The 18732-nt window shown below is 40.5% G+C and overlaps 1 protein-coding gene across 1 annotated transcript in view; it reads left to right on the top strand.

Annotated features, from left to right (window-relative positions):
- The first annotated feature begins 840 nt into the window (after nucleotides 1-840).
- sh3bp1 (SH3-domain binding protein 1) overlaps nucleotides 841-18732 on the top strand; it is a 19928-nt gene continuing 2036 nt past the window's right edge. Inside the window, exons 1-16 of the mRNA XM_047376890.1 lie at nucleotides 841-1275; nucleotides 7685-7727; nucleotides 9996-10100; nucleotides 10185-10261; nucleotides 12245-12356; nucleotides 13575-13651; nucleotides 13733-13820; nucleotides 13923-13991; nucleotides 14087-14177; nucleotides 14267-14403; nucleotides 15496-15607; nucleotides 15890-15971; nucleotides 16060-16140; nucleotides 17340-17453; nucleotides 17573-17670; nucleotides 18338-18500. Coding sequence (XP_047232846.1) covers nucleotides 1226-1275; nucleotides 7685-7727; nucleotides 9996-10100; nucleotides 10185-10261; nucleotides 12245-12356; nucleotides 13575-13651; nucleotides 13733-13820; nucleotides 13923-13991; nucleotides 14087-14177; nucleotides 14267-14403; nucleotides 15496-15607; nucleotides 15890-15971; nucleotides 16060-16140; nucleotides 17340-17453; nucleotides 17573-17670; nucleotides 18338-18500 — 1499 coding nt within the window. The 5' untranslated portion in view covers nucleotides 841-1225. The remainder of the gene's footprint in view (nucleotides 1276-7684; nucleotides 7728-9995; nucleotides 10101-10184; nucleotides 10262-12244; nucleotides 12357-13574; nucleotides 13652-13732; nucleotides 13821-13922; nucleotides 13992-14086; nucleotides 14178-14266; nucleotides 14404-15495; nucleotides 15608-15889; nucleotides 15972-16059; nucleotides 16141-17339; nucleotides 17454-17572; nucleotides 17671-18337; nucleotides 18501-18732) is intronic.

The following is an 18732-nucleotide window of genomic DNA, read 5'->3' as shown; positions in this document are numbered from 1 at the left end:
CCAGATTAAATTACCCCTAATTAATCTGGTATCTCGACTCCTATAACTGAAGCCATTGTTATAAGGTGATAAATATGTATATTGCAATAACATGATAGTTTATTATACAAACATGAAAAGCTTTTGCCTTATATTGTGATTATCTTCATCTGATCTTTTGTCATAGCAACCAGGACATGGTGCAGATTATCAGCATAAAAACTGAAACAGTAAAGTTGGTAAAAGAAAAAGAAAAATCTTCCTCATAGCTGAGAAGTTTATGTGCATTTAGTCGGTTCCACCACTAGACTGCAGCATCAGTCAGGTTATCATCCGAACCTGGACCACCTACCTTTAAACCTCGCGATAAATTGCTGATCCCTCCACAGGGTAAGCAGCACAATATTAACGAGAATATAACTGATCATAGTCCAACCAAATGGAAAATTTGGTGGAAGGCTGATCTCTGTAGGATCCAGATTATCAACACATTTTAAATCAACGGATCAATTTCCTATTTTGCTCAGTCGTTTTCGGCTGCTGACATACCAAGATAAGTTCCTGAAAAAGGTGACAAGAAATGAAACTGCACGATTAACCAGAGGCTCACGTTGCTCAGATGCTGCAGATCTCAGCTGCTGAAGTTTAATTAAATCAAACACTGAAACTGACACTGGAATGGAAAATGTGCAGCAGCAAAGTTGCCCAAAAATCTGAGGTAAATATGCAAATTGTAAAAGATTCGCTGCAGTAAAATCAAAACATTTTTGAAAGTTAGGACCAAAATGTCACAATCAACACTGACACTGTTTCCTCTTTCGGACATCTCACATCCTTTTACCCCTGCAGCACATTTAAAATTTACAGAAGTGCAAAACAACTACAGCTTGAGAGGAGCACCTTCACAAGCCGCAACATGGATGTACCTCTGCTCAGCTGCCCACACTGCTCAGCCCCACTGTGAATATACGTGTCAGTGGAGTGTTCAGTCATGTCTCGAGACATTGATGAGGGGGAAAACAACTGTTCCTTTTCGCTGCTGACGTTTCAGCAGTGCAACTTCCTCATTTGCTGAAACAAGAACAAAAACCGACGGCCCAAACACCCACAGAAACACATCACAGAGGCAGCGCCAACCGGCTTACCTGCGTCTCATGCTCCTGCTGGACTGACCCAGCTCTGGACCTTTGTTTTGGATCAGGATCATCTGAAGGGGACTGCAGAGGTCCGGTAGAGAACTGCCAGCATGCTGCGGCAGTCTCTGAGCATCCTGAAGCAGCTCGGCTCGGCAGCAAAGTAAGCCTTCAGGACCTGTCTGTTGCACCTAAGTATTTACGCCCAGCTGGTTCTTTCTCTCGGGTTTACTCTGATTAACGGGCTTTCTGGGTCTCATGTGAACCCAAGAACATGGATATAATCTCTATGCAACTTTTTCATGTTTTGTCTTGTTACAAACGCAGACTTCAGATTATTTCTTCGGGATTTTATGGAACAGACCAACACAATGTAGTCTGGAAGTGGAAAAAAAAATGATACATGATTTTTAAAGTTTTAACAAGTAAAAATATAAAGGTGTGACGCCGTACTGAGGCAAAGGTTTGTAGAATCACCCCTGGCTGCTGGTGCAACTGCAGGTCTTTGGGGTTTTTCTCTACCAGCTTTGAACATCTACAGACTCAATGTTTTGCCCATTCTTCTATGCAAAATACCCCAGACTGCATGAAGAGCATTTGTGGAGTCACAGATATTCTAATAAATTTAGGCCTGGACTTTGACTAAGCCATTCTAACACATGAATATGCTTTAAAAGAAACCATCCATTGTATCTCTGGCTGTATGTTCAGGGTGGTTGTCCTGCTGGAAGGTGAACCTCCACCTCTATGGTGTTGGGCCTGTTTATCACGTACTAGGGATCATAGATCTGCTTTAATGGCTTGTGCCTACAAAGGAGAGTTTCTATGGCTTTCTTTCAGCAATATCTGTATTAGTGCATAACTAATAGTTTTCCTGTCATCCGATTCTTCCACCTGAGTGTTGGATTTCAGTACTTCCTCATGTTACCATGTTGATCTTGGCTGCTTATCTGATTAACGCTCTCCTTGTCCAGCCAGATGGACCTCCATGTCTTGGTAGGTCTGCAGGTGGTCCACACTCTCTCCATGTTCAGATGATGGATTGAACAGAGCCCTGGGAGATGTTGTAGAACCAAACCCTACTTTAGACTGAACCAGAACTTTCTCCCTTTTCATTTAGAGATGTTAGTGTAAAGGAGGCTGAATGCAAACACACCCAAGTCTTCAGATTTTTAATTGAACATATTTTGAAATCCATGAACCTACCACACAGTTAAACAGAATGTTGTGTTGCTACCGATTAAATGCTGTAATGTGATTAAAAAGCGGTAAAAGTTTAAGAAGTGGGAATCTGTTTGCAAGGTGCCATATAAATCACCACATTGAAGATAGTTGTTGCATGTCAATAGTAAAATGTTTCAGTTGCATTGGTGTAAGAAGCGCTTTGCAGAGGATATAATAGTAAATATATCTGGCTTTCTTTACCTCATACTGTGAAATCTTGAGGTATTTTATAATTTATTTTGCATTTAAATCTGCTTCTTCAGAACATCATCTCTCCATATTTCTCTCTAGTCTTGGGTCCCTTCTCTCCCAGTCATTGTCGTCTATCCACTAACCTCAGCATTTGCTTCTAGAGGATTTGTTGGACATCTCAGTCGGATCTCATTTTTTTAAATCTTGCTTTCACTGCTGCAGATCTGTTATGTTGTAACGCTGCTGCACGCCTCGGCTGCTGCTTCCTCTTCAATGTGACATGTTTGGGTTTCAGGAAAAACCTCAGTTTGTATTTTTTATGTTGATGGATTTGTGTCGACCACTCAGCGAACCAAACATGCAGGTGCCAGAAAGTTTTCATAGCTCATTGCATCCTCTAAAAATAATAAAACTATGACACAATAAAATGTTAAAAACTCTTAATTCTGAAACCAGAATAACGTACAGCATCCAGGGCCCAAACAGACCCATGACCACTTTGCAAAACATGTGGGCAACCAAACTCTACACCTTCCTTATTTCTGGTTGCGACGATACACAGACCTGCAAGCAGCAGGACCACAGGGTGTATTTGCAGGCAACGCCGCCTCCTCCTCTGATGTTCTGGTTTAATAATAAACCTACGCTGCATGCATGTGCAGCAGAGAAATGTTTGCTCCTGCTGCAAAAGCAGCACCTCACCCAGTTATGTCAGCTATATACTGTGACCTTTGCTGCTCCTGCTAACACATTTCTGTTTAAACCTGAACATTCAATTTTTCCTTTCATTTTGTTTAAACATATATTTTAACTCTGCCTGCATGGTTGACACAGATATTAAAAATAAAGGAACTTGTCCCCAGCCCAGACATGTTGGGAGTTTCTCTGCTTTGCATTTTAAGACCTCAGATGCCTTTACTGGTGCTGAAGGTGCCGAAGCTTATCTGACCCCTTCAGGAACTGGGTAGGGCTTCCTTTAGCGTGCAGCAAAGCTCACAAAGCTTGAGAGAGGTTCCTCAATGCCACTCTGTGGAGCTTTACTTTCAGAAGTGGTGAAACACAGGTTATGAGGTGCTTTTTAAGTAACATATATCTGAGAATAGCCCAAGAATGTTTTTTTCTGTTTTAGCCCTTCAGCCTGTCTGAACTACACCGCAGCAGCCCACACAGTCAGGTTTGGCTTGTCTGCATATTAGATGGTAAAAACGGTCCTTTACTTAACATTATCATTGAAATTTCAGAACAGAGAAGCTAAGAAGTGGAAAACACCTGCAGGCACATGGTGATTTTTCCCAACTATCCGACAATAAGCCAGACTAAACTGGCCCTGTTTGAGGTCAGTTAGAATAATCAAAGTTATGCCTTTGATGATGTCACAGCCTTTTACTGTTCTGATAGGTCGATTCATAGCATTAAAGTCCAATCAAACACTCTGCTTCCTTGTGTGAAATCATGGAAAAATCCAAAGAAATCACCGAAGATATCAGGAGGAGAACTGTGGAGCTCCACCAGTGGGGTTCACATGGTGCAAAATGTGTGAATCAATCCCAGAACAGAAGCTGAAGCTGGTAAATAGAGTGATTAACCATTCTGAACCAAATCCTGGACCCACATGGGCTGAGATGCCGCTTAATTTTTGGAGACATGTTCTGATGAAAGTAAAATGGAAGTGTTTGGTCACAGTGACCATCATTAAACATGAGTACATCATTCCTTCTGTAAAGTACGGGGGTGGAAGCATCATGTTGCAGGAATGTTTTGCTGCCGACTTGACTTGGACTCGTGCTCTGAGACTCGAGTCTCAGAACCAGTTTTTAGCTCCTGTAATGAAGAGTGACAGGAAGCCGGTCTGTGAGCTCCAGACTCCAGCTGCTGCATGTTTTACAGTGAAAGGATGAGCTTGGCTATTAGCCAATGATGTTGGTGGATTATTATGGGATGTTAATGGCACTTAACAACCTGTACATGTTAGCTGTAGCTTCATAATAATTACCACATGGATGTCTCTCCATCTGAACGCTGAATGAAATGACTTTAGATCATTCGGAACAAAGTAAACGTGACTGACCTTCGACCTTCTCTTACTGCTAAGCTAGCTGCGACACTTTCTCCTGGAAATGTCAAAATAAAAGCACTTCCTGTTCTGTTCTGTTCATTCAGAAGATTACCACTTTATTTACTTCCTACACATTGCCATGTTCATTATGTTGTAATTTATACCTTAAATTTGAACGTGTTTAAAATGTTTCAGAATTGAGAACAAACGTTTTAAATGTAGATTTAGAAAAATAATTTCTCAATATTAAAACTTCTGTAGCTCAGAGTGAGGAGGAGAAAACCGTCTAAAAGAGATTTAGTGTAACATCTAATGAAGGAGATGACAACATGAAGACAGGGTACCTATTCATTACTAAGATAAAGAAGCAGAAATTCAGCATTAACAGATTTAATCTCTATTATTCTTCTTAGAGGATAAAGGCCTGTTTGTATTTCTAATGGGGTAAATATTACATCTAAATAGTGTAAATCAGCCTAAAGCAGTTTCTTGCCAGCTGATGAAATGATAAAAGAGTTTAAGATATGATGAATTGGTGATTTGGGCCTGAGGACCAACAGTTCAGGGTTGGATACCTGGCCTACAGCATTGCAGGGTTAAAGGTGACCTAGATAATGAGAAAATATTTAATTTACTCACTAGAGGCTTTAGAATAGAGTTGGACCTGGAAAAAAAACAACTTGTCAGCATCTTTGGCTTCAACAACTAATGTGTTTGGCCTTTGCTGCTTATTAAGCTCTTATAGCCAAGACAGACATGGTGAACAGACAAGACTTGTGAATGGGGACTCGGTTCAACTAGAGAGACCACACATCCTTGTAAAATAAGTGCAGCAAAAAGCTGTTTACCTGCATCAAATGCTCAAACTGAATCCACTGTGTCCATTTGGATGATTCTGTCAAGAATCCATCCATCTGGTCCCAAAGAAGTCATTGTGATCTTTGGCTTAAGATGACCTTTTGAGTTTTAGCATTTAATGCAGGTTTCATTAAACGGCTAAACGTCTCGAATCCTTTCCAAGACTCCAACCCAGTCCTCATTTTTATTTCAATATCAGAACCTCCTGAGCCAAACCGTATCTCAGTCTGTGGGCATCATTCATCCTTTCCAGCTGCTAACTGAAAATGACAAATCCAGGACTGAAAGCGTATTCTATGCAAACCTTACCATATCTGTTTATGAATGAATCATCTTGAAAAACAGAAGAATAAAAATCCTCAGAGTTTTTATCCTCTTGGTTTTCAGTCTCCTGGAACCTCTTTCAGAAACAACAGGTCTGTCTCCTACGATAATCGTTCATAGACCAGAAGAAAACCCTGGAGAAGAAAATGTACACGGACCATTAACCTGTCTGTGATTGGCTGATCAAACCATCCATCAGAGATCATGCTGCTGTTCACTTTAAAGCTGTAGACAAACTTCACCTAGTGTCTGTAGACGAGAATTTGTGATCAGCTTATTTTTTCCCCCTAACACCAAATAGCTGTAATACGCAGACCTTTGACAGAAAACTCTGAATCAATTATCATAAGTGTTGTGTTACAATTAGGTTGTTTTTATGAACTGTTATTAGTTTATTATTGTTACTTTTGTTTCTGGGACCCAAGGGTGTAGGAACAAGTTAAACATGGGGGGGGGACACATATTGGAAACCTTACAGATCAGTAAATGGTCTAAAACATGTTTTACTGGTCAAAAATGCCTCAAATCCTTGATGTCCCTGCATGGCATTATGTCATTACATACTGTAATATACAGTATCTTGACCTACAAAAGATAAAAAGCAGCATCTTTTGATGCTTTTCTTATACATAAAGATTTTTAACTGATTTGCAGATGTGTTTAGGCTCAGATCTGTTAATAGTATAACCTGACCCTGACATTAAAAGTGTTCACTGATTTATTTTAAGTCCTGAACCATCTTCTACTTTTTCTGTTTGTGCTGCTGCATCGCTGCTCCTAAACATACAAAACAACTTCAGAGATGCATGTCTAAAGTACAGCTCCTGAGCATAAAGGTGGCACATTTTAAAAGTAAATGGGGAATAAAATCCACCTCTTGGTTACTATGGAGTAGCATTTCACCATATAAATGTGCACTTGTTCTAGTGCAGCTGATAACCTCATATTCTAACTCAAACCTTTATAGTATTGTGGAAATAATGAAAAACATATCTTCAAAAAATCATCCTGACGGTCCTCACCTGTTCTCCTTTCTGGATCTATTCTATCAATAATGTGATGTTGAAGAAACCTTACCTCCACCCTGAAGCTGCCCCTGGCTCTAATCATATTTTTATCACTAATCATTTAAAGCCTCACTCCAGCTTCCTCCGTCTCTCCACCTTTTATTGCTTCAACTGCTTCACTACTTCTGTACTATCGTCCTCCTGATGAGACATTATTACACATAATATCTAATATAATGTCAGACATGATAAATAGCCGAGTGGGATTAGGTGTTGACCTCGTGACGTGTTGCCGTTACTCTCTGACGTCACTCTTGTAAGTAAACAAAGTCCTGCTGTTGTTTAAACCTTTTCTTTGGTGGCATTTTGCTGAAATAAGATGACAAACATTTTTTGGATGGTGAGGACGTTACTTGGGAAGCCTGACAAAGTTCGCAGTTCAGTAATGGACGGGTGCTGCTCCCAAGATTAAGATGACTTAATTTAAAAGATTTGGTTTCTAAATATGAATGTAAACTAACAACAAGACATTATGAAGCAGCCATATTTATGACAACATTCCCTACAGACAGTTTTACCTCATTCAGAGGTCTCTGATCAGCCTGATACCGCAGAATCCCGCATCTGCTCCGCGGCCCAAACACTCAGAGCAGCTGACGGAGGGCGAACCAGTGACGTCACGCTGCGATGCGCTTTCACAATAAAAGCATGAGGTAAAGATTTCAAAATGAGGTATTTTTCTCCTCCGCGGTATAATTTTTTGGGGGAGACAAAGGCGTCTGTCCCCCGGTTCTTCCGTCTATACTGGGACCACTTGGAGCTTCTCTCTAAACCCTGCAGCTCGCCACTGCTTTGCTGCTACTAGTTTAGACCCTTTTTTCCAGTATTTTCTAACCTTTAATTCCCTGTAGGTCACAAGATGCCACAGACCTTCTACACGAGGACCTGGTTCAGGTGAGAGATACGTATTTGGACTTTCTTTGATTTTTACTGTAACATATCTCAATGTATTGAACGTACTTTGTTACTGGTTGTACCTATGTGTCCGATGTTGCATTAGTTACATTGAATATAACTTATAAAGGCTTTATGCAACAAACTGCTTTCAGGCTTGTAACTAAATAGTTAGATTCCTTTCCATTCTGGCCAAAATTCAACAGAAGACAACTGAGAAGGTCAAATTCGAGGGATAACTACATGACACAACGCAAACTTTCCTTGCCTTTCAGCTGCTGCAGGGCTGTGCCTACCTCACTTTACAAGCCAGAGATTGCATTGGTCCTTTCACTAAACACATCGAGAAAACAGAAGGGTTTGCCTTGAAGTGTTTTGTGAAAGGGGCTAAATATTCATTCATTTGGCTCAGGTACGAAGAAAACAAGCAGTGGCAGCTGAAGCTAATTATTGTGGCTAAGCTTGGATCCAGGAGGATCGTTTGGAGGGATTAGTTATTAATTCAATATTATCTGCACACATCAGCAGGTATTTTGTCATAAAAGAGGGCACATAAAAAATAAAAACCGCTGTAACAGGAAACAGTTTCTTATCTGACAAACATTATGCTCACAAACAACTCCCGCAGTCACCTTAGTTGGCTAATTACTCCCTGCTAGAGCTATTTCTCCTAGCTGTAGCATGAACTTTCAGGTGTTCTCCTCCCACAGCTTTGGGTTCCCGTCGCTTAAATCAAAGATTCTGTTTAATTATCCTGGATGAAAAGGTGTTTCTAACTGAGAGACTTCCACAAATCCATGAAAATATATTCCTGTTTCCTAGGTCGGTTTGAATCAAGAGAACAGTCCATAGCCTATGAACAATATTCAGACACTGTCCAAAGACATGCCTGTTAGGTTAATTGGTCTCTCTAAATTGCCCTTAGGTGAGTGAGTGAGTGAATGAGTGTGTGCATGGTTGTTTGTGTGTTGCCCTGCGATGAACTGGTGACCTGTCCAGGGTGGACCCTACCTCCCCCTCATAGACTGCTGGAGATAGGCACCAGCTCCCCACGACCCACTATGGAAGCCGCGGTATAGAAAATGACTGACTGACGTTTAATATTTGTAGGTTTTATGTCCTTCTATGTCACGGTGGGGTTTGAGGGTGGACCGAAACGTAGACAGGAGCTTGACAGCAGCATCTTTGTAAACGGGCTTCAGCTTTTCTCAAAGGTTAAGACGAAGCAAACATAGCGAATCACTCAGCAGGTACAAGCTTGAGACAGTCTAAACTTACTTGAGTTGTACTGCAGGAACGTAGCAAACACTGAACTTAATCAGGTAATGTGATCAGAGGAACCAGCAAAGGATAATGAAACAAAACCAACTAATATACAGAGCGAGAACAAAGGCAGGTAATCAAGGAACTAAGAACAGGTGTGACAAGGAGGCAGGAAGGCAGAGGGAACAGGTGAAACTAATACATAGATTAAAACATGATGAGGGACTAATAAACAATACCGAAATCAAGCTATAAACAAATAACCAAATGAAGCACGAGAGTTCAGAATAAACATGAAAAGAGAAACTAGAGGGAACATAAGAAACACCATAACCTAAGAATGAACAAGGAACCCATAAAGCAAACCAGATTACAAAGTAAACAAACCTAAAACAAGACTGAACTGACTGGAAAAAGGCAGAGAACCTGGGAACTAGAATAATTATAAACAAAATGTAAACACTAATAAACTAACCTCTCAGAAGGGACTGGAGAAATAAGATAAACTAGAGAACCAGACTGGGAGGACTAGGAAACAAAGACCGAATACAAAATAACTGAAGAGGAGTAACAGAAAAAGAAACTAATAAGCAGAATATAAATACCTAACCATAAATAAAACCTAGAGATACTAGATTGGAAACTAAACTAAAGAACCCAAGGAAAACAGAGCACAATAATAATCATAATAATAATAGCAACAATGACAACAAAGAGAAAACCGTACTAAGTCATGAGAAAAACAACAATAACTAAAGGAGCTATGAACGAGGAGGGAGAAAACAAACACTAGGAGGAAATAAATAATCAGGAGTAAGAGAAAATAACCAAAACAACCACAACTACCAAAATACAAACATCTTAGATAAAAAGTAACTAAACACAAACAAAGTCCAAACCCTGACACTCTAAGCATTTCTCAGCAGACGTTAGAGTACTTCTCTGTCCGTAGTTTTCTCTTCAGTCACACTGCCAATACTGCACTGTGTCTCTGGTTGAATGCAGGTGGAGCAGCGGGTGGAGCCGGCCAAGAAGGCGGCCCAGGTCCTCCATAAGAAGTTGCAGGCCTGCATGCAGAGTCCTACAGGACTGGAGCCTGAAAAAAGAATGGTTGTCACTATTTTTTAAACTGTCCAAAAGTGTTTTCTGGTTTTCTGTAAAAAACTAAGGTTATGTATTCTTCTTTCTCTGCAGAAAAAACTTCCACTAATGCTGCTGTCGATCAGCATGGCAGAAAGCCTGAAGGACCTTGACGCGCAGTCCTCAATCAGGTGATGGGTTTGATCATTGGACTCCAGAATTTCAGATGTGTCTCTTGTGATGCCCTCCAGCTTGGAGGCGTTCAGGTTTTAGGTTCTGGCAGAGAAAGCAGAAGAATGTAGGATGATGTATGCAATTCAATTCAATTCAGTTTTATTTATATAGCTCCAATTCACAACACATGTCGTCTCAAGGTTCTTCACAACAGTCAGGTTCATACATTCCAATTAATTGTAACCATTGAACAGTTCAGTCAGATTCAGTTATTTATTCAAATTGGATAAAAAGTTTTTCTATCTAAGGAAACCCAGCAGATTGCATCCAGTCAGTGACTTGCAGCATTCACTCCTCCTGGATGAGCATGTAGAGACAGTGGACAGTCACTGGCGTTGACTTTGCAGCAATCCCTCATACTGAGCATGCATGTAGCGACAGTGGAGAGGAAAAACTCCCTTTTAACAGGAAGAAACCTCCAGCAGAACCAGAACCAGGCTCAGTGTGAGCGGCCATCTGCCACGACCGACTGGGAGTTTGAGAGAACAGAGCAGAGACACAAAGAGAACAAAGAAGCACTGATCCAGGAGTACTTTCTATGGGAAGGAAAAGTAAATGTTAATGGATGTAGCTCCTTTAGTCGTTTCATCTAGAAAGAAAGAACAGATAAACTCTGATCCAGTTTTCAAGGTTAGAGTCTGAAAGAGAGCACATAGAGTTTGTTACAGTAGAAGCTCAGTCAGTAGCCATGTCTAGGAGAGAGAAAGGGTTAAACACTAAAAGACAGGGCTATGTGGATCATCTGTAGAGGGTGAGTATTAAGTTGTTGCCAGCAGAAGCTCAGACGATTCCCCTCTCCAGAAAGGTGTCACAGGTAGACACAGAGTCAGGCCAGGTGTAGCTTCTAGGAAGAGAAAAGAGAGAACATAAAGTTAAAGGCCGAAATAACAACAAATAATGCAAAATTGGAGAGTAGTATGAGAATGTAGCGAAGAGAGTGAAAGTGGTCATTATGTCCTCCAGCAGCCTAAGCCTATAGCAGCATAACTACACAGATAGTTTCAGTTCAGATTATTTAGTTAAACGGCGCTTATTTACAACAATGTTGTCTCAAGGAACCTCACAAAGGGTCCCACTGATGGTCATTGTTCTACTAAAAACCACAAGGATTGGGATACCTCTCTCTGTCAGACTGATTATAACCATTGGAAAAGAGAAGGGGTCATACAGGTAGCAGAAATGGAGGGTGTGTTTGGACCCCAACCATAACTGAGCCGGTTTAGGCTAAACATGACTCCCCCTTACTCCAACCAACAGGGAGGGAGGAAGATGGAGGTAAAAATAATTGGAGAGTAGTGTGAGAATGTAGCAGAGAGGGTGAAAGTGGTCGTTATGTCCTCCAGCAGCCTAAGCCTATAGCAGCATAACTACAGAGATAGCTCAGGATAACCTAAGCCACTCTAACTATAAACTTTATCAAAAAGGAAGGTTTTAAGCCTCACGGACTAAAACTGGGAGCTGGTTCCACAGGAGAGGACCCTGATAACTAAAGGATCTGCCTCCCATTCTACTTCTAGAGACTCTAGGAACCACCAGTAAACCTGCAGTCTGAGAACAAAGTGCTCTGTTAGGAACATATGGACCAATCAGATCTCTGATGTATGATGGAGCTAGATCATTAAGGGCTTTATATGTGAGGAGGAGAATTTTAAATTCTATTCTGGATTTAACAGGGAGCCAATGAAGGGAAGCTAAAATAGGAGAAATATGATCTCTCTTTTTAATTTTTATCAGAACTCTTGCTGCAGCACAAGTTCTCTTTGTGGGCTTTATTTCTAGGTTTATGTTGGAATATATTAAAACAGAATGTCTCAGCAGACCTTCAAAGTAGATTATAATAATAAATATTAGATTTGATCTTTTACAGAATTAAAATTTTTATGGTTAATTATCTACTGAGTTCCTGTTTCCTGTAGTTTTAAAATCTGCTTGTGCTTCAGGAGAGTTCTGGAGATGTGCTGTTTCATGGAGAAGATGCTGGCTAACATGCTGGCCAACTTTGAGATGACTGTGGAGAAGGAAGTTCTGGAGCCACTCATCAAGCTTAGCGAGGTGATAAATGTTCACGCTGCATGTTGTTAAACAGAAGTTCAGCTCATAGCGGTGATATTACTTGAGAGGTCTGGATCGGCTTCTGTAGGATTATTGCTTCTCTTTTTCTGTGATATGTTAAGGACCAGAAGATGCCCAGTTTGGACCAGTTTGTTAGAAAATAGACAGTGAAAATATCAAATAATGAAACATCTGTAAGTAAAATCAGAAGATCAGTAGGTTCAGTACTTCGTTTTGTTAAATAAATGTGTCCATAAATTCTTTACCTCGTCACAAAAGTAACAATATTTACGTTTTTGCAGTTTATACGTAACTTTGTTGCATTTTCCATTAGCGTCCAGTAGGTTATCCTACCTTTGCTTCATGATGGATTAGGAGCATGCAGGATTTAGTTGTTGAATGTTTTATAGTGTCGACTCCTGTCCTCAGACACACAGAACTCTGCAACAGTATTTATGCCCTTGATTAAAAAAATGCATTTTGTCACATTTTAATCAAAAACTTTACTGTAGGAAAAGTGAAAGGCAAGGATACAAGGCTATTATTTTTTTATTAAAAGTTTCCTTTTTCAGTCCCTTTAAGTTCTTTTAAGTGTCACCTAATTAGTAAATAAGGTTCACCTTAAACAAGGAACATAGCACTGAAAATCTCTCCAAACACAACATCCTCATGGTAAAACATGGTGGTGGCAGCATCATGCTGTGGGGGTGCTTTTCTTCAACAGGGCCAGGGAAGCTGGTCAGAATTAAAGGGAAGATGGATGGAGCTAAATCCAGGAAAATCCTGGAAGAGCTGGGTGAGGTTCACCTTCCAGCAGGACAACCACCCTGAACATCCAGCCAGAGATACAATGAGATGGTTAGATGAAAGCAGATTCATGTGTTAGAATGACCTAGTCAAAGTCCAGACCCAAATCCAGCTAAGAATCTGTGGCAAGACCTGAGAATGTCTGTTCTCAGATGCTCTGTATCAAATCTGGCTGAGCTTGAGCTGTTATGTCAAGAAGAATGGGCAAAGATTTTCAAAGCTAGTAGAGACACCCCCAAAAGACCTTCATTAAAAAGTGGTTCTACAAAGTATTGAGACAAGAGGTCTAAATGCAAAATAATGGTATATGTATGTCTTGGTTGATCTATCACATAAAATTCCAATACATCAAAGTGTTTGGTTGTAACTGCAGCTGAGTTGGTATTTAAGATGAATTATTGATCCCTCCAGGAGGATTTACCTGAAATCCTGAAGAACAAGAAGCAGTTTGCAAAGCTCACTACCGATTGGAACAATGCACGAGTCAGGTGAGTTGCACAGCCACATCTAGAAACGTGGAGATAAAACCCCACACAGCGGTATCTGCAGGTTTGCTGGTGTTTTCACAGGAGCCAGACCAGCAGCGGGCCTCAGGCTAAGCAGGATGGACTCAGGGAGGAAGTAGAAGAAGCATGGAGGAAGCTGGAGAATATCAAGGTAGCAACGTTAACTTTTACAACAAACCTGAGCTGTTCCAGGGTTAACAATCACTTTGTGAAATCTGTGACCTCTGACTATGTCTGTCTTCTGCCTCTATAGGACCAGTACTCTGCAGACCTGTATCACTTTGCAACTAAAGAAGATGACTATGCTAACTACTTCATCCGTGTGAGTTGCAGTTCAGTAATGGTGCCTTCACACAGAGCCATGATGGAATGAAGAACTCGTTTCTACTCACTTATTTCTCATTTAATTAACTGCAGCTTCTGGAACTGCAAGCAGAATATCACAAGAATTCACACGAGTTCCTGGACAGAAACATCAACGAGCTCAAAGAGAATAACAGTCAAAAAGGTAAACTTCTCTAGAGCTGATCTCCATCTATCTACTGCACAGATGCAGTCATATCCTGTGTGTTCTGACTCCTTGATTGGACTCTGCAGATCCAGCACTGAGCCTATCTAGCGAGAAGGTCTATGGTGAGCCGCTTGTCTCACATTTGACCCAGAGCAGCAGGGAGATCGCAGCTCCCGTCCAGGAGTGCATTCAGATGCTGCTGAAAACGGGCATGAGAGAGGAGGTGGGTGTACAGGACTTTATACAGAACCTTGCAGACGTTAACAGAACTCTTTCATACATTTAGTCAACAACCAAAACCTTCGATGTATTTTATGAGATTTTCTGAGACTGACCAACTCAAAGTGGCACATTACAGTGAAGTGAAAGTAAAATGATTGATTTTTAAAATCTGACAAGTAGAGCACGGATTTACTTTCAACCTGATTTACTCTGATACCCCTACTGTCCGAAGTCACCTAATCAGCAACCAGAACCCAGCTGTGTGGGATTTAATCCGAGTCTAACTCTAGATGTTCTGTTTCTGGCCTCAGAGATTCTTCAGAGAACATTAGAGAACAACTGGTATCATGAAGACCAAACAACCAACCACATAGGTCTTGGGGAAAGTTCTGGTTCAGTTTAAAGCAGGGTTAGGTTCTACAACAACATCCCAAGCTTTGAATATCTCCCAGAGCTTTGTTCAATCCATCATCTGAACATGGAGAGAAGATGGACCAACTACAGTCCTACCAAGACATTAACGTCCACCTAAACTGACAGGCTGGACAAGGAGAACATTGATTGGAGAAGCAGCCAAGATGTCCATGGTAACTGGAGAGATCCACAGCTCAGGGTGGACAATAAGCAGACAGGAGATTGTCCCACCTGAGCCTTTGTGGAAGAGTCATGCTTGCAGATTGCCACAAGCCATGGAGGAGAAACAGCAAACATGCAGTGTGAAAGAAAGTCCTCTGGTCAGAAAAGACCAAGACTGAACTTACAAAGCTTACAAAGTAATGACTCAGAGAGACTGAATATAAATGCCTGCCACACTTTTCAGATTTGAACTTGTAAAACATTTTAGATGCCTTGTATGCTTTTCCGTTCAGCTCACAATCCCACACTGCTTGTGTTTTTCTGTCACATAAAACTTCAGTGAAATATATTAAAGTTAGTGATTTTAAGGTGACAAAATGTGAAAAGATTTCAGGAGGGATCAGTATTTTTAAGTCACTTTAAATGGATGAATTCAAGGAAATAAAACTAAAATGAATCAGTTTTTAATAAGGTCCTGCTCTTGTTTAAAGTTTTGCTTCACCCCATCTCTGCGTAGGGTCTGTTTCGTCTAGCAGCAGCAGCCTCGGTGGTGAAGAAGCTGAAGATCTGTCTTAACCAAGGGATAGTGGACCACAGCGAGTTCAGCATGGATCCTCACGCCGTCGCAGGTGTGGGTCTATCTGCTTGTTTCTGCTATAGGCCACTCTTCCTCCTCTGTTCAACCATCATCACTTTCACAGCTCACATTAATAACTCAGTTCCTCTTTTATTTACTCCTTGTTGCAGTTTCCTGTAATTTACAATATGCTATGATATCCAATAGAGAGAAAAATAATATCTGTATTTTTACTCATAAAAAATGTAAATAGCATTCATTTATTAGATCAACATCTGCATTGAAAAAGAACATATAACATGTAATTAATATTTTTCCTTGATTTTGTTTACAGGTGCATTGAAGTGTTACCTTCGAGAACTTCCAGAGCCCCTAATGACCTTTGAACTGTACAATGATTGGTTTACAGCTGCAGGGTGTGTATTGCATGCCAGCTGCATGAGTTCCTACATTTCTTGTCATGACTGTGTTCAGTTTTTTGAGTTTTCTTCCCCACCCTCACAGAGAAAAAGACCCAACAGCAAAGCTGGAGAGGTTCAGGGAGCTGCTGCAGAAACTGCCTCCTGAAAACTACAACAACCTCAGGTGTGTGTTCACTGTGTCCATGACTGCAGTCTGTTTTACATTTCAAAATGGCTGCTGAGAGTAGGGTTTGATAAAGAAGTCATTAGTTTTCCGGCTAACAGCTTTAGTCAGGGTTGGACCAAGACAAAGAAGACTTCTATCATGTTAAAAAAACTCCAATCTCAAATATGCAGCAGCAGTTCATCCAAACATGATTCAACAGACCTTGACACCACAGTTGGTTGGTTCATGGTCTTCATCATGGACTTCCTCATCTGAATCATGTTCACACCCTGGACACATGTTAGGTATGTCCTCCCTGAGTAACCACCTGCCTAAACTAAGGCATTACTAAAACTAATCAAATAGCATCCACCAAACAAATTTAATATACTAACATGTTCTTAAGATGTTCAGTTTCAACCAGGTAGATCACTGTTATGGGACAAGACCTTCTTCTATGTTAATATTCATGTGATGCAAAGGTGGAGGTGGTTTAAAGTTTTACATTGAAGCCTGGGTAAAATCCATCTATCCATCCATCCAGCTTTTCTCTTAGACCAGCTCTGACTGGCTGTCATTTGGGAATCAAATTGTTGCTTCATCATAGTGAAAATGACATTTCAGGTAAGAAATTTACTGGCCATAACGTCTCAAAAGAACCCCACACAAAAAACCCAAAAAGAGCCTTTAAGGAAGAATTCAGCAGATAAACGTTCTGGTGAGATTTGTTTTTGGTTCAACTTCAACTGTACCTAAGAACCTGCAACACCAAAATTAAGATGATGAAAGTGTTAATAAATATTATATGTATTTTGTAAAGTTTTTTGTGTTTCCTGAAAAACGTCATAAAATGACATAGGCCATTATTTTTGGAAGGTGACGATATGATGACAGCGAACCCAGTTTCTGCACAATTCTAACATCTAAAAGACACACAAGCAACAAAAAGTGCAACACAGTGAGCAAATATGATTTAGTTGGGAACATTTTTACCTTTTAAGCATTAGCATGTTAGCACCGGGCTAAAGGTAGAATTTGAACATCCTTGACAACATCCATCTCAAATGTTCTGTGTAAAGCTTTACAAACAAATACATTGAGGTATATAATCTGAAAATTAATGTTCATCTCACCTACACGATTTCTTCCCATGTAGAGCATCTCTTTATCTTCTCAGGCTTCCTTTGTCACCCTTTGTTCCCTCTTTGCCCGTCCAGGTACCTGGTCCAGTTCCTGTCTCTGCTGTCTGAGCAGCAGGCTGTAAATAAGATGACTCCCAGTAACATCGCCATCGTACTGGGGCCGAACCTGCTGTGGCCACGAGCTGAGGGGTGTGTAATGAACCTATGTTTCAAGATTTTTATGTTGTCTGCCTTGAAACTATATTTCTTAGTTTTAGATCAACATCTTCTATATTCTGGGGTTGAGATTCTTGTTTGCCTCCTTGTAGGGAAGCTGCTCTGTTCGACATGGCTTCAGCATCTTCCGTCCAGGTGGTGATGGTCATTGAGCCTCTAATTCAGTACAGCTCCAGTCTCTTTCCAGAAGGTAACGGCAAATTTAATCACGTCCTTTAAAATAAATAATTCAGAAGCTTATATGATGTACTTTAGGAGCAGATCAGGATGTTTTTTGGGGGGTTTCTAGATTTAATGCTTTTGTGGTACAAACAGAAAGACTACAAAGAAATGCAATGCAACACATTAGCTGATGAGATGTTCAGCCTTTTCCTTACCTGCCTGTGCTAATTTCCAAATGCATTCAAGCCAGAAACAGATGCAGCTAAACAGCAGCTAGCATCATAATGTACATTGCAGAGATATTTTTTAATATGGTATTTCAAATATTCACTGATCATTTCCTGCAGTTTAATCTACTACAAATTAAAGATAGTTAAAAGCATTAGCTTATTTTTTGTTGCACGTTTAAATTTAATTTAAAGAGAAGAAATGTAAAACCTCCTGTTGCTGCTGCACCCTCTCTGTAAGCCAGTGCACCAGTTACACTATGAACTCAAACCACAGCTAATACAAAGTTAAACCACAGATTTAGCTGTGCAGCTTTCTTTCAGCATGCATGTGGGTTTTAAGACCTGATGCTGATGTTGGCACAGCACACGTTTCAGAAAGATCCTGATGAGTTTCCTGCTGTTGTAACACATCTACACGACAAAAGCCACATTTAATGTCTTATGAGGTCCAACTTTCATCACCAGCTGTAAGCTTTGAGATACCTGATTTACCTGAAGTCCCAGATGTTCCAGCTCCTGCTGCCCAGTCTTTCTTCTCAGAGAGGGATAGACTGAGCAGAACAGTGTCCTCCTCTTCATCCATGTCCACCTGCTCCTCCTATCACCTCCCTGTCTCCAAATCAAACAGGTACTGGACACACACACACACACACACACACACACACACACACACGGGCAGGAGTCTTATTCATTTGGAATGTTAAATTTTAACCGTTTGTATAATAAACAGATTAATACGGGGTGCTTTTCGTTAGTTTGTGTTGTTAAGCCTGTCATCAGAAAAAAATGGGCTTAATGTTTTTGTCATATTTTTATCACATCATTCATACATTTAAAAATGTTCCAAAATAAATATTTAA

The sequence above is a fragment of the Girardinichthys multiradiatus genome, chromosome 10, assembly GCF_021462225.1.
Source record: "Girardinichthys multiradiatus isolate DD_20200921_A chromosome 10, DD_fGirMul_XY1, whole genome shotgun sequence".
NCBI classification, from domain to species: Eukaryota; Metazoa; Chordata; class Actinopteri; order Cyprinodontiformes; family Goodeidae; genus Girardinichthys; species Girardinichthys multiradiatus.
Note: the sequence above shows the minus strand (reverse complement) of the source record. Positions and strands in the feature narration are given on the sequence as shown.